Source organism: Ranitomeya imitator, chromosome 8 (assembly GCF_032444005.1).
Source record: "Ranitomeya imitator isolate aRanImi1 chromosome 8, aRanImi1.pri, whole genome shotgun sequence".
Lineage (NCBI taxonomy): Eukaryota > Metazoa > Chordata > Amphibia > Anura > Dendrobatidae > Ranitomeya > Ranitomeya imitator.
Window position 1 is genome coordinate 191,860,488 of NC_091289.1, and position 14,918 is coordinate 191,875,405.

At 37.6% G+C, this 14,918-nt stretch overlaps 1 protein-coding gene across 2 annotated transcripts in view; it reads right to left on the bottom strand.

Annotated features, from left to right (window-relative positions):
- Positions 1 to 950: 950 nt before the first annotated feature.
- The window catches only part of NEGR1 (neuronal growth regulator 1), a 626,547-nt gene continuing 612,579 nt past the window's right edge, over positions 951 to 14,918 (bottom strand). For both annotated transcript variants that reach the window (XM_069738272.1, XM_069738273.1), the window contains one exon: positions 951 to 4,538. In XM_069738272.1, coding sequence (XP_069594373.1) covers positions 4,414 to 4,538 — 125 coding nt within the window. In that variant the 3' untranslated portion in view covers positions 951 to 4,413. The remainder of the gene's footprint in view (positions 4,539 to 14,918) is intronic.

Sequence of the window (14,918 nt, forward strand, 5' to 3'; positions counted from 1 at the left end):
TGCTGTAAAAAACGCAAAAAAACCGCATGCTTTTCTCCCCTATATTTAACATTAAAAACGCATGCTTTTTTTGCATGCGTTTTGACACGTTTTTGCAACGCATGCGTTTTTTCTCTGCATGCGTTGTGTTGCAGAAACGCAACATGTAGTAATTTTTACGGCGTTTTTTTTGCCGCAAAAAAACGCATGCGTTTTTTTCGCGGCAAAAAAACCCTATTGATGTCTATGTAAACGCATGCATTTTTAAGCACATGCGTTTGTTTGCGTTAAAAACGCATGCGTTTTTATAAAAAAAAAAAACAGAAAACACACTGATATGCCACCCCCCACCATAAAGGTGATAAAGGGATCCTAACCCTATCCCTAACCCTAATCCCTTTAGGGTTAGGATCCCTTTAGGCTTAGGGTTAGGGGTAGAGTTAGGGTTAGGATCCCTTTAGGGTTAGGGTTAGGATCCCTACCCCTAACCCTACCCCTAACTATTTCTGTTTATAGTGGGTTTTTTACTTTATTTTGATGATTGGCAGCTGTCACACATTTCTCAGCATGCGTTTAAAAACGCAAACACATGAAAAAACGCATGTAAACGCGTCAAAACGCCGCGTTTTTTTCACCACATGCAAAAACGCATGCGTCAAAAAAACACAGCGTTTGCACGCGTTTACATGCGTTTTTTCACCATGCGTTTTTTTTTAAAAACGCATGCGTTTTGAAACGCAAGTGTGAAACCAGCCTTAGTCCATCTTTTCCTCTTTCATTTCTCCAACTTTTCCCTTCTTTCTTTTTTTTCTATCTCTTCCTTACCCTCCTTTCCTTTTTTTCTGTCTTATAAAGTATTTCTCTCCTTCGTTGCTTTTTTCTCCTTTCGCTTCTTCTTCTTTTTTTTACCTTCTACCCATTTAGCTTGTTGAGACAAATGAAGTGACACAAACAGACTCCGTGAACGTCAGTGATTTTTACCAGAGTTTTTATTTTCCGCTGAGTAGACCCATTTCCAAATATATCCACTTTTTTTCTCAACTATTTTAGCTAGTTTCACAAATTCAGTACAAAATCAAGTGCAAAACAATACAGATTCCATGAAGTATCGGATGGATGATAAAATGGATTGTCACATTCTCGTTTGCACAACATTTTTCAAAAGAATTTTTGAATAATACTTTTTTTTTTTTTTTTTAAAGAGGAATAGCTCTGAAATCACAAAAACATATGAGATTTGTGCTATAATCAGGGATCTGCAAAAACATGATGTCGGTCTTGTAAGCCAAGAAGCTCAGCGCTAGACAATGTATTGCAGAGCCGTTTCGAGATGTGTCAGTGATTACATTTGTGCACCCCCTGCCCTAGGATTCTCCATCTGCCATATTGTAGCTGCCAAATGATCATCACAATAGTTGTGTAAATGCATAACAACGTTTCCGTAGTCTTCGGTTTAAATATTTTTGGACTCTTTAGCCGAACAGCCTTTTTGCCCTTTTTGTAAACCGCACCAATCCAAATTTTATCCCCAGATGAGAGCATTGAGCCTGGATTTTACCATCTTTCCACTTCTATATATCTTGTACATGGCGGTCACGTCAACATCGATCACCAAAAAGATAAAAAATACTCAACACCAACCCCGTCACTAGTATCAAATTGTGATATAACCTGTAACAATATATATTTATTCATAGGATAACTCCACCCACAATATTTCTCTGGAAGGTGATTGGATGCCGAGGAACGGAGTCAGGATTTTCTTTTCTCAAAACATTCACTTAGTTTACCCCCAAAAATATTTTCAATGTCCCACATTGAGATAACCTTCGAGTCATGACTCTGGTTATGCTCATTTTAAGTCCACTTCTTCTAGGTCCTCAGTGACTAATATTTTCCCTTGAAAGGGTTAAAGGCATATGAACACTGATTATTTATGAGTAGATCAACACGGGACTTCGGCAAACTGGGCGAAGAGTTGAACCGCAGCCCCGTTGTTGAAAGGACATCGAGGCTTATCTCTTTTTGATGACCACCGACAATGTCTACTTCATCTGAGTCTTCGTAGACTCATAATAATTACCCTTAAAAGGCTTAAAGGCATATGATTACTTGTGGATGGCTTAAGGTAGGACTTTAGCAAACCTGGTGAAGAGTTGAACCACATCCCAGATGGTGGAATCTATTGACTTATGCACCTCCTGTTATCTCCGATGTCATTTTTAAGTCAACTTCAGTGATTAATTTCTGTCCTTGAAAGGGTTAAAGGCATATGAACGCTGACCATTTATGAATGGAGTAACCTTGGACTTTGGCAAACCAGGTGAAGAGTTGAACCACAGCCCAGTTGGAGTAAGTTATTGACTGGGAGAGCTCATTATAACTCTATTTGATGACGACCAGTAAAGTCTACTTCATCTGGGTCTTCATAGATACATAATTGCCCTTAGGAATCTTAAAGACATATGACCATTGGTAGACTTCAGCAGACTGGGCGAAGAGTTGGATGACATCCCACCTGGTGGATGGTATAACTTGGGAGATCCCATGACCGTAAGTAAAGTTCATCACGTTTGGATCTTCATAGATACGTAATTGTCCTTAAAACAATTGAGGACATTTCCCCACATGACCATCCATGGATGACGTAATCTAGGATTTTAGCAAACTGAACAAAGAGTTGAACCATATCACAGATGGTGAAATGTGTTGACGCATGGGCCTCCTGCTATGTTTTATGTCCATTTCTTCTGGAGTTTCAGTGATTAATATTTGCCCTTGAAAGAATTGAGGACATTTTAACCATATGACCATTCATGGATTAACCTTGGACTTTGGCAAACTGGGTGAAGAGTTGAACCGCTTCCCACATGGTGGAAGGTGTAGCCTGGGAGACCTCATTATTTATCTCTTTATCTCATGATTTTGATGACCACAAGCAAAGTCCATCTCATCTGAATCTTCATAGATACATAATTGCCCTTAAAACAATTGAGAACATTTCCTCACATGACCATCCACGGATGACGTAATCTAGGATTTTAGCAAACTGGAACGAAGAGTTGAACCACATCACAAATGGAAGAAGCTATAGTCCGGGAGACCTCACGAATTATCTCATGTCATTTTGGTGACCATAAGCAAAGTCCATCTCATTTGGGTCTTCAAAGATACATAATTGTCCTTAAAAATACTGAGGGCATTAGACCATGACCATTTATGAGTGGTTTAATCTAGGACGAGAATGGTTGAACCAAATTCAGGATGGTGGACGGTATGGACCTCATCATGACTTGACTCTGAAGCAATTTTGAATGTCCTCTTCATCTGGGTCTTCATAGACTCGTTCGCCCTTAAAACAGTTCTGCAAAAGCATCGACTAAGGGGCCGCACCTATCCGCCAACAAAAGCTGCGTTACATTGCAGACGTGTGATCTCTGCATGGGTTGGAGAACACTTAAACTGAACACCGGCTGACGTATGGACATTTTCATAAGCACACGTAAAAGTCTTTCACACTTGGGTGGCTACATGATATGAACTCCTAAAAATATGTTCTGTACATTTCAACAATTTTTTTTTAAATATATTTATATATAGAGAGACTGAATCCCCCTTAAGCTAATAAAACCCCCATCTGAATAAAAAAAAAAGAAAAAAAAAAGAGAACAAAACTTTATGAAGGCACACCCATGCGAGACATACAGGTATAAATTTAACTGCTTCATGCAGTTTTTTTTTTTTCTCGTAGTTTTATTTTTGTATAATACTGTATCTGGATACCCAAAACTTGCAGTCGATCTAGCTAAATGTAACTGGTGTAATCTTTTGAAGGCAATATTTTTTTGTAATAAAAATGGAAAAATGTTTGATACACAAGAGTTCCAAATCATATTTCAAAAAGCAAGAGAACGCGCCTCGGAGCTTTGAAGTATATTATTTACCATGGCGATATTCTCTTGACTTTTCTATTATTATGAGGGTTGTGTTTTTTTTTTATAATTTTTTTTTTACTTTTCTTTTGCTTATTTTTGTTGTAAACCATAACCCGCACCTACGGTCACCACCAGACTCTTTTTTGAAAACTTGTAAATTTACAAACATGAAGTCACAATTAATATCCTCTAAAAGTAATTTCAGAGCTGTCACGTTATAGTTTTTTTTTTTTGTATTTTTTTTTTTGTTCGTTTGTTTTTCTTAGAAAAAAGGACAATGTGTACTGCGTCACAACGTAATGCAGCTAATCGAAAAAGAAGAATTAAAGTATTTACAAAAAGGAAAAAAAAAAAAAGAAAAAACAATTCTAAAGAAGCCGATCATTCCCCGTGTATGTACTGCCGACTACATCCCACACTGCGTCACACAGCACCAGGTCGCATCCTGCCGTCAGCAATCCTGCAGACATCTTTAAAGCCTTGTTGTGGTTCGGGAGGTTTATTGTATAACCATGTTCTTTAGGTAGATTATGCTCGTGAAAGAGGAAAGTGTCAAAACCAGGTACCAACAAGAGAAGAGGATTTCTGCCCTTCCAGTGATGCCGTATTGGGCTGTGCTTGGGGCTGAAAATACAAAAAAAAACAAAAAAAAAACAGGTCAGTATATTTTAAAACCGTTTTTCTTAATAGTTTTGAACTTTCACCAAAGAAATTCATAAAGTTTTGTCCTTTCTATTTTACAGTATAAGTCCTTATGTAATGTCGTCTGGCGTCAGAACCAGGGTTCAGGAGCAGCAGCTAAACCCCTCATGTTACTCTCCTAATTCATGCCGCTCCCGAGACCTTTGGGGACTTCTACAACATTTTTTACATATTCTTCTTTTCTGGCCTTCATACATAGGAAAAAAAAGTCCACACATGTCCCTGTAAGAGCCGTAACCAATGGTCCCAACAGACGTGCGCTACAGCAATTGCCTCCATAAGAGGGACTGTTCAAGAGGAGAAAAAATAACTGATTTCTTCCAGAAATGGTGCCACACCTGTCCTCAGGTTATGTGTGGTATTGCAACTCGACTTTCATTTTAATGGAGCTGAACTACAAGTAAATGGGCAGGACGGCGTACTGGGACCCACACCTGTCCCTGCCACTATAATGGGACCCTGGCTTTCCCTTATTTCGGGGGTACCTATGATGGTTAGGAGGCCTGAGCCGCCAGCGTATCCCTATCAGCTGTGCAAACCCTATCAGTGGCCCCCTCTCCCCCCAAGGGAGGAGGACTGCTCCAGTGTATAAATACAACAAATAACAGGGTATACAGACAAGGTAACTAAAAGACTCAAACTCACCAAATGCTCACACAACCACAGAGGTAACACAGAGAAGGGAAGAGAAGGAAAACACTAGGAAGGAAAACAGGTTTAACATGCAACCAAAATAGCAGACACCAATCTCTGTAAATAAACCTCCAAGCTCCAACACTACGCTCCTTCACACTCCAAGCCAGGCAGCAGAACTGATCACTGACAATAGCTGTAGTCCAGGCTGGGTCTATATAGAGGAGATTACAAAACCACTTCAGCTGAGAGACCCAGCTCTCAGCAACTCAGCAACAAGGTTAACTCCTGCACTGCTGGCACAAAGCAGCCAGGTCAGAATACAGGAGAAGAGCTTCTGTTAACTGTGTCTGAACGAGGTCCAGAGCGCTGCGGTTCTCTGGAACCTCTCTGTCGCGGTAGCCCCGTGAAAAAAAAAAGCCGCAACAGGCAAAATAGTGTAGTTGGGGGCCGTGCCCCCCAGGGAAATACCAAACCTTCATTGTAGAATATAAAAAATGGAGGCACTAAACCAGTTCAAAGTGGAAAAAGTGCTATTTAATAGATCAAAATGGGGAAGTTTAGGCTCAAAATCTGAGCCTTTCTCAAGCGAAAAGGCTCACACTTTGTGCCGAAACATCGCTATTTTGGGCTATTAAATAGCACTTTTTCTACTTTGAACTGGTTTACTGCCTCCATTTTATATCTTCTAGATGTGAGGCTATCTATTATCTAACTATTATATATCAATTATCTAACTATTATCTATTTATTATATATCAATTCTATATCAATTATCTATTATACACTGCTCAAAAAAATAAAGGGAACACTTAAACAACAAAATATAACTCCAAGTAGATCAAACTTCTGTGAAATCAAACTGTCCACTTAGGAAGAAACACTGTTTGACAATCAATTTCACATGCTGTTGTGCAAATGGTATAGACAACAGATGGAAATTATTGGCAATTATCAAGACCCCCTCAATAAAGGAGCGGTTCTGCAGGTGGGGACCACAGACCACATCTCAGTACCAATGCTTTCTGGCTGATGTTTTGGTCACTTTTGAATGTTGGTTGTGCTTTCACACTCGTGGTAGCATGAGACGGACTCTACAACCCACACAAGTAGCTCAGGTAGTGCAGTTCTTCCAGGATGGCACATCAATGCGAGCTGTGGCAAGAAGGTTTGCTGTGTCTGTCAGCGTAGTGTTCAGAGGCTGGAGGCTCTATCAGGAGACAGGCCAGTACACCAGGAAGCATGGAGGGGGCCATAGGAGGGCAACAACCCAGCAGCAGGACCGCTACCTCAGCCTTTGTGCAAGGAGGAACAGGAGGAGCACTGCCAGAGCCCTGCAAAATGACCTCCAGCAGGCCACAAATGTGCATATGTCTGCACAAACGGTTAGAAACCAACTCCATGAGGATGGTCTGAGGACCCGACGTCCGCTGATGGGGGTTGTTCTCACAGCCCAACACCGTGCAGGACGCTTGGCATTTGCCACAGAACACCAGGATTGGCAAATTCACCACTGGCACCCTGTGCTCTTCACAGATGAAAGCAGGTTCACACTGAGCACATGTGACAGACGTGGCAGAGTCTGGAGACGCCGTGGAGAGCGATCTGCTGCCTGCAACATCCTTCAGCATGACCGGTTTGGCAGTGGGTCAGTAATGGTGTGGGGTGGCATTTCTTTGGAGGGCCGCACAGCCCTCCATGTGCTCGCCAGAGGTAGCCTGACTGCCATTAGGTACCGAGATGAGATCCTCAGACCCCTTGTGAGACCATATGCTGGTCCGGTTGGCCCTGGGTTCCTCCTAATGCAAGACAATGCCAGACCTCATGTGGCTGGAGTGTGTCAGCAGTTCCTGCAAGTTGAAGGCATAGAAGCTATGGACTGGCCGCCCGTTCCCCAGACCTGAATCCGATTGAGCACATCTGGGACATCATGTCTCGCTCCATCCACCAACGTCACGTCGCACCACAGACTGTCCAGGAGTTGGCGGATGCTTTAGTCCAGGTCTGGGAGGAGATCCCTCAGGGGACCATCGGTCGCCTCATCAGGAGCATGCGCAGCCGGTGTAGGGAGGTCATACAGGCACGTGGAGGCCACACACACTACTGAGCATCATTTCCTTGTCTTGAGGCATTTCTACTGAAGTTGGATAAGCCTGTATCTTCATTTTCCACTTTGATTTGGAGCATCATTCCAACTCCAGACCTCCGTGGGATATTAGTTGTGATTTACATTGATCATTTTTATGTTTTATCATTCTCAACACATTCCACTATGTAATGAATAAAGATTTACAACTGGAATATTTCATTCAGTGATATCTAGGAAGTGGGATTTTAGTGTTCCCTTTATTTTAACTATTATCTATCAATTATCTATCAATTGTCTATCTATCTATCTATCTATCTATCTATCTATCTAACTATTATCTAACTATCTATCTATCTATCTATCTATCTATCTATTATCTATCTATCTGTTTATGAAAACCTTACATGATGTTGTGTTCAGGATCCATTACATGAAGTAAGTAATGTGGAGTCACGCCTGCAATCTTCTTCCTGTTCTCTGAACCTGGAACTAATCATATGACTTGTAATATTAACCTTCCGTCATCAGGTCACGGTTATAATAGTTCATTTACAATACAAATCCCTGCACAGTCCCAATCCGTGTCCCTTCTAATCGACAGCAATTTTCGGATGGAGCAATATCATCTGACCTTCGTCGTTACACCGTTTATCCTATTGCAACAACCTTCCTCCTGCAGGTAATTGGTTTTGACGGTATTCACTTACATGTTGCTGTTCTGTGTGTTTCTTATGACAAAATTATTAATGAAATTACAGCTGATCTGGAACCATGAGGTTCTCATATACAACACTGACTTTACTGCGCAGGTGGAGGAGTCTGTGAGTAAAATATATAGATCTATGGGATTAACGGACAATGATCATAAATCAAACCCAGACCCAGAGCTTCCAGCAAGTCTTTTAATTATTCAATTCAGCAATTTTTGAGTAAAATTCGTCCACAGCGCTATAAAAGTGAAATATTATACATAGGAGCAGTATTACAGTAGTTATATTCTTGTACATAGGGGGCAGTATTATAGTAGTTATATTCTTGTATATAGAGGCAGTATTATAGTAGTTATATTCTTGTACATAGAGACACTATTATAGTAGTTATATTCTTGTACATAAGAGCAGAATTATAGTAGATATAGTCTTGTACATAGGGGCAGTATTATAGTAGTTATATTCTTGTACATAGGGCGCAGTATTATAGTAGTTATATTCTTGTACATAGGGAGCAGTATTATACTAGTTATATTCTTGTACATAGGGAGCAGTATTATACTAGTTATATTCTTGTACATAAGAGCAGTATTATAGTAGTAATATTCTTGTACATAAGGGCAGTATTATAGTAGTTATATTCTTGTACATAGGGAGCAGTATTATACTAGTTATATTCTTGTACATAGGAGCAGTATTATAGTAGTTATATTCTTGTACATAAGGGCAGTATTATAGTAGTTATATTCTTGTACATAGGGCCAGTATTATAGTAGTTATATTCTTGTACATAGGGCGCAGTATTATAGTAGTTATATTCTTGTATATAGGGGCAGTATTATAGTAGTTATATTCTTGTACATAGGGCCAGTATTATAGTAGTTATATTCTTGTACATAGGAGCAGCATTATAGTAGTTATATTCTTGTACATAGGGGCAGTATTATAGTAGTTATATTCTTGTACATAGGGAGCAGTATTATAGTAGTTATATTCTTGTACATAGGAGCAGTATTATAGTAGTTATATTCTTGTACATAGGGAGCAGTATTATAGTAGTTATATTCTTGTACATAGGGAGCAGTATTATAGTAATTATATTCTTGTACATAGGGGGCAGTATTATAGTAGTTATATTCTTGTACATAGGAGCAGGATTATAGTAGTTATATTCTTGTACATAGGAGCCGTATTATAGTAGTTATATTCTTGTACATAGGGGCAATATTATAGTAGTTATATTTTTGTACATAGGAGCAGTATTATAGTAGTTATATTCTTGTACATAGGGGCAGTATTATAGTAGTTATATTCTTGTATATAGGAGCCGTATTATAGTAGTTATATTCTTGTGCATAGGGGCAATATTATAGTAGTTATATTCTTGTACATAGGAGCAGTATTATAGTAGTTATATTCCTGTACATAGGGCGCAGTATTATAGTAGTTATATTCTTGTACATAGGAGCAGGATTATAGTAGTTATATTCTTGTACATAGGAGCAGTATTATGGTAGTTATATTCTTGTACATAGGGGCAGTATTATAGTAGTTATATTCTTGTACATAGGGGGCAGTATTATAGTAGTTATATTCTTGTACATAGGAGCAGTATTATAGTAGTTATATTCTTGTACATAGGGAGCAGTATTATAGTAGTTATATTCTTGTACATAAGGAGCAGTATTATAGTAATTATATTCTTGTACATAGGGGGCAGTATTATAGTAGTTATATTCTTGTACATAGGAGCAGTATTATGGTAGTTATATTCTTGTACATAGGGGCAGTATTATAGTAGTTATATTCTTGTACATAGGAGCAGGATGATAGTAGTTATATTCTTGTACATAGGAGCAGTATTATAGTAGTTATATTCTTGTACATAGGAGCAGTATTATAGTAGTTATATTCTTGTACATAGGGAGCAGTATTATAGTAATTATATTCTTGTACATAGGGGGCAGTATTATAGTAGTTATATTCTTGTACATAGGAGCAGTATTATAGTAATTATATTCTTGTACATAGGGGGCAGTATTATGGTAGTTATATTCTTGTACATAGGGGCAGTATTATAGTAGTTATATTCTTGTACATAGGAGCAGGATTATAGTAGTTATATTCTTGTACATAGGAGCAGTATTATGGTAGTTATATTCTTGTACATAGGGGCAGTATTATAGTAGTTATATTCTTGTACATAGGGAGCAGTATTATAGTAGTTATATTCTTGTACATAGGAGCAGTATTATAGTAGTTATATTCTTGTACATAGGGAGCAGTATTATAGTAGTTATATTCTTGTACATAGGGAGCAGTATTATAGTAATTATATTCTTGTACATAGGGGGCAGTATTATAGTAGTTATATTCTTGTACATAGGAGCAGGATTATAGTAGTTATATTCTTGTACATAGGAGCCGTATTATAGTAGTTATATTCTTGTACGTAGGGGCAATATTATAGTAGTTATATTCTTGTACATAGGAGCAGGATTATAGTAGTTATATTCTTGTACATAGGAGCAGTATTATAGTAGTTATATTCTTGTACATAGGGAGCAGTATTATAGTAGTTATATTCTTGTACATAGGGGCAGTATTATAGTAATTATATTCTTGTACATAGGGGGCAGTATTATAGTAGTTATATTCTTGTACATAGGAGCAGTATTATAGTAGTTATATTCTTGTACATAGGGCGCAGTATTATAGTAGTTATATTCTTATATATAGGGGCAGTATTATAGTAGTTATATTCTTGTACATAGGGCCAGTATTATAGTAGTTATATTCTTGTACATAGGAGCAGCATTATAGTAGTTATATTCTTGTACATAGGGGCAGTATTATAGTAGTTATATTCTTGTACATAGGGAGCAGTATTATAGTAGTTATATTCTTGTACATAGGAGCAGTATTATAGTAGTTATATTCTTGTACATAGGGAGCAGTATTATAGTAGTTATATTCTTGTACATAGGGAGCAGTATTATAGTAATTATATTCTTGTACATAGGGGGCAGTATTATAGTAGTTATATTCTTGTACATAGGAGCAGGATTATAGTAGTTATATTCTTGTACATAGGAGCCGTATTATAGTAGTTATATTCTTGTACATAGGGGCAATATTATAGTAGTTACAGTTAGGGCCAGAAATATTTGGACAGTGACACAAGTTTTGTTATTTTTGCTGTTTACAAAAACATGTTCAGAAATACAATTATATATATAATATGGGCTGAAAGTGCACACTCCCAGCTGCAATGTGATAGTTACCACATCCAAATCGGAGAAAGGGTTTAGGAATCATAGCTCTGTAATGCATAGCGTCCTCTTTTTCAAGGGACCAAAAGTAATTGGACAATGGACTCTAAGGGCTGCAATTAACTCTGAAGGCGTCTCCCTCGTTAACCTGTAATCAATGAAGTAGTTAAAAGGTCAGGGGTGGGTTCCAGGTGTGTGGTTTTGCATTTGGAAGCTGTTGCTTTGAGCAGACAACATGCGGTCAAAGGAACTCTCAATTGAGGTGAAGCAGAACATCCTGAGGCTGAAAAAAAAGAAAAAATCCATCAGAGAGATAGCAGACATGCTTGGAGTAGCAAAATCAACAGTTGGGTACATTCTGAGAAAAAAGGAATTGACTGGTGAGCTTGGGAACTCAAAAAGGCCTGGGCGTCCACGGATGACAACAGTGGTGGATGATCGCCGCATACTTAATTTGGTGAAGAAGAACCCGTCCACAACATCAACTGAAGTCCAGAACACTCTCAGTGAAGTAGGTGTATCTGTCTCTAAGTCAACAGTAAAGAGAAGACTCCATGACAGTAAATACAAAGGGTTCACATCTAGATGCAAACCATTCATCAATACCAAAAATAGACAGAAAAACACCTCAAGAAGCCAGCTCAGTTCTGGAAAAGTATTCTATGGACAGATGAGACAAAGATCAACCTGTACCAGAATGATGGGAAGAAAAAAGTTTGGAGAAGAAAGGGAACGGCACATGATCCAAGGCACACCACATCCTCTGTAAAACATGGTGGAGGCAACGTGATGGCATGGGCATGCATGTCTTTCAATGGCACTGGGTCACTTGTGTTTATTGATGACATAAGAGCAGACAAGAGTAGCCGGATGAATTCTGAAGTGTACCGGGATATACTTTCAGCCCAGATTCAGCCAAATACTGCAAAGTTGATTGGACGGCGCTTCATAGTACAGATGGACAATGACCCCAAGCATACAGCCAAAGCTACCCAGGAGTTCATGAGTGCCAAAAAGTGGAACATTCTGCAATGGCCAAGTCAATCTCCAGATCTAAACCCAATTGAGCATGCATTTCACTTGCTCAAATCCAGACTTAAGACGGAAAGACCCACAAACAAGCAAGACCTGAAGGCTGCGGCTGTAAAGGCCTGGCAAAGCATTAAGAAGGAGGAAACCCAGCGTTTGGTGATGTCCATGGGTTCCAGACTTAAGGCAGTGATTGCCTCCAAAGGATTTGCAACAAAATATTGAAAATAAAAATATTTTGTTTGGGTTATGTTTATTTGTCCAATTACTTTTGACCTCCTAAAATGTGGAGTGTTTGTAAAGAAATGTGTACAATTCCTACATTTTCTATCAGATATTTTTGTTCAACCCTTCAAATTAAACGTTACAATCTGCACTTGAATTCTGTTGTAGAGGTTTCATTTCAAATCCAATGTGGTGGCATGCAGAGCCCAACTCGCGAAAATTGTGTCACTGTCCAAATATTTATGGCCCTAACTGTATATTCTTGTACATAGGAGCAGGATTATAGTAGTTATATTCTTGTACATAGGAGCCGTATTATAGTAGTTATATTCTTGTACATAGGAGCAGTATTATAGTAGTTATATTCTTGTACATAGGGAGCAGTATTATAGTAGTTATATTCTTGTACATAGGGGCAGTATTATAGTAATTATATTCTTGTACATAGGGGGCAGTATTATAGTAGTTATATTCTTGTACATAGGAGCAGTATTATGGTAGTTATATTCTTGCACATAGGGGCAGTATTATAGTAGTTATATTCTTGTACATAGGAGCAGGATTATAGTAGTTATATTCTTGTACATAGGAGCAGTATTATAGTAGTTATATTCTTGTACACAGGAGCAGTATTATGGTAGTTATATTCTTGTACATAGGGGCAGTATTATAGTAGTTATATTCTTGTACATAGGGAGCAGTATTATAGTAATTATATTCTTGTACATAGGGGGCAGTATTATAGTAGTTATATTCTTGTACATAGGAGCAGTATTATGGTAGATATATTCTTGTACATAGGGGCAGTATTATAGTAGTTATATTCTTGTACATAGGGAGCAGTATTATAGTAGTTATATTCTTGTACATAGGAGCAGTATTATAGTAGTTATATTCTTGTACATAGGGAGCAGTATTATAGTAGTTATATTCTTGTACATAGGGAGCAGTATTATAGTAATTATATTCTTGTACATAGGGGGCAGTATTATAGTAGTTATATTCTTGTACATAGGAGCAGGATTATAGTAGTTATATTCTTGTACATAGGAGCCGTATTATAGTAGTTATATTCTTGTACATAGGGGCAATATTATAGTAGTTATATTCTTGTACATAGGAGCAGGATTATAGTAGTTATATTCTTGTACATAGGAGCCGTATTATAGTAGTTATATTCTTGTACATAGGGGCAGTATTATAGTAGTTACATTCTTGTACATAGGGGCAGTATTATAGTAATTATATTCTTGTACATGGGGCAGTATTATAGTAGTTATATTCTTGTACATAGGAGCAGTATTATAGTAGTTATATTCTTGTACATAGGGAGCAGTATTATAGTAGTTATATTCTTGTACATAGGGGCAGTATTATAGTAATTATATTCTTGTACATAGGGGGCAGTATTATAGTAGTTATATTCTTGTACATAGGAGCAGTATTATGGTAGTTATATTCTTGTACATAGGGGCAGTATTATAGTAGTTATATTCTTGTACATAGGTGCAGTATTATAGTAGTTATATTCTTGTACATAGGGGCAGTATTATAGTAGTTATATTCTTGTACATAGGGGCAATATTATAGTAGTTATATTCTTGTACATAGGAGCAGTATTATAGTAGTTATATTCTTGTACATAGGGGCAGTATTATAGTAGTTATATTCTTGTACATAGGAGCAGGATTATAGTAGTTATATTCTTGTACATAGGAGCAGTATTATAGTAGTTATATTCTTGTACATAGGAGCAGTATTATGGTAGTTATATTCTTGTACATAGGGGCAGTATTATAGTAGTTATATTCTTGTACATAGAGAGCAGTATTATAGTAATTATATTCTTGTACATAGGGGGCAGTATTATAGTAGTTATATTCTTGTACATAGGAGCAGTATTATGGTAGTTATATTCTTGTACATAGGGGCAGTATTATAGTAGTTATATTCTTGTACATAGGGAGCAGTATTATAGTAGTTATATTCTTGTACATAGGGAGCAGTATTATAGTAGTTATATTCTTGTACATAGGGGCAGTATTATAGTAATTATATTCTTGTACATAGGGGGCAGTATTATAGTAGTTATATTCTTGTACATAGGAGCAGTATTATGGTAGTTATATTCTTGTACATAGGGGCAGTATTATAGTAGTTATATTCTTGTACATAGGGGCAGTATTATAGTAATTATATTCTTGTACATAGGGAGCAGTATTATAGTAGTTATATTCTTGTACATAGGGAGCAGTATTATAGTAGTTATATTCTTGTACATAGGGGCAGTATTATAGTAATTATATTCTTGTACATAGGGGGCAGTATTATAGTAGTTATATTC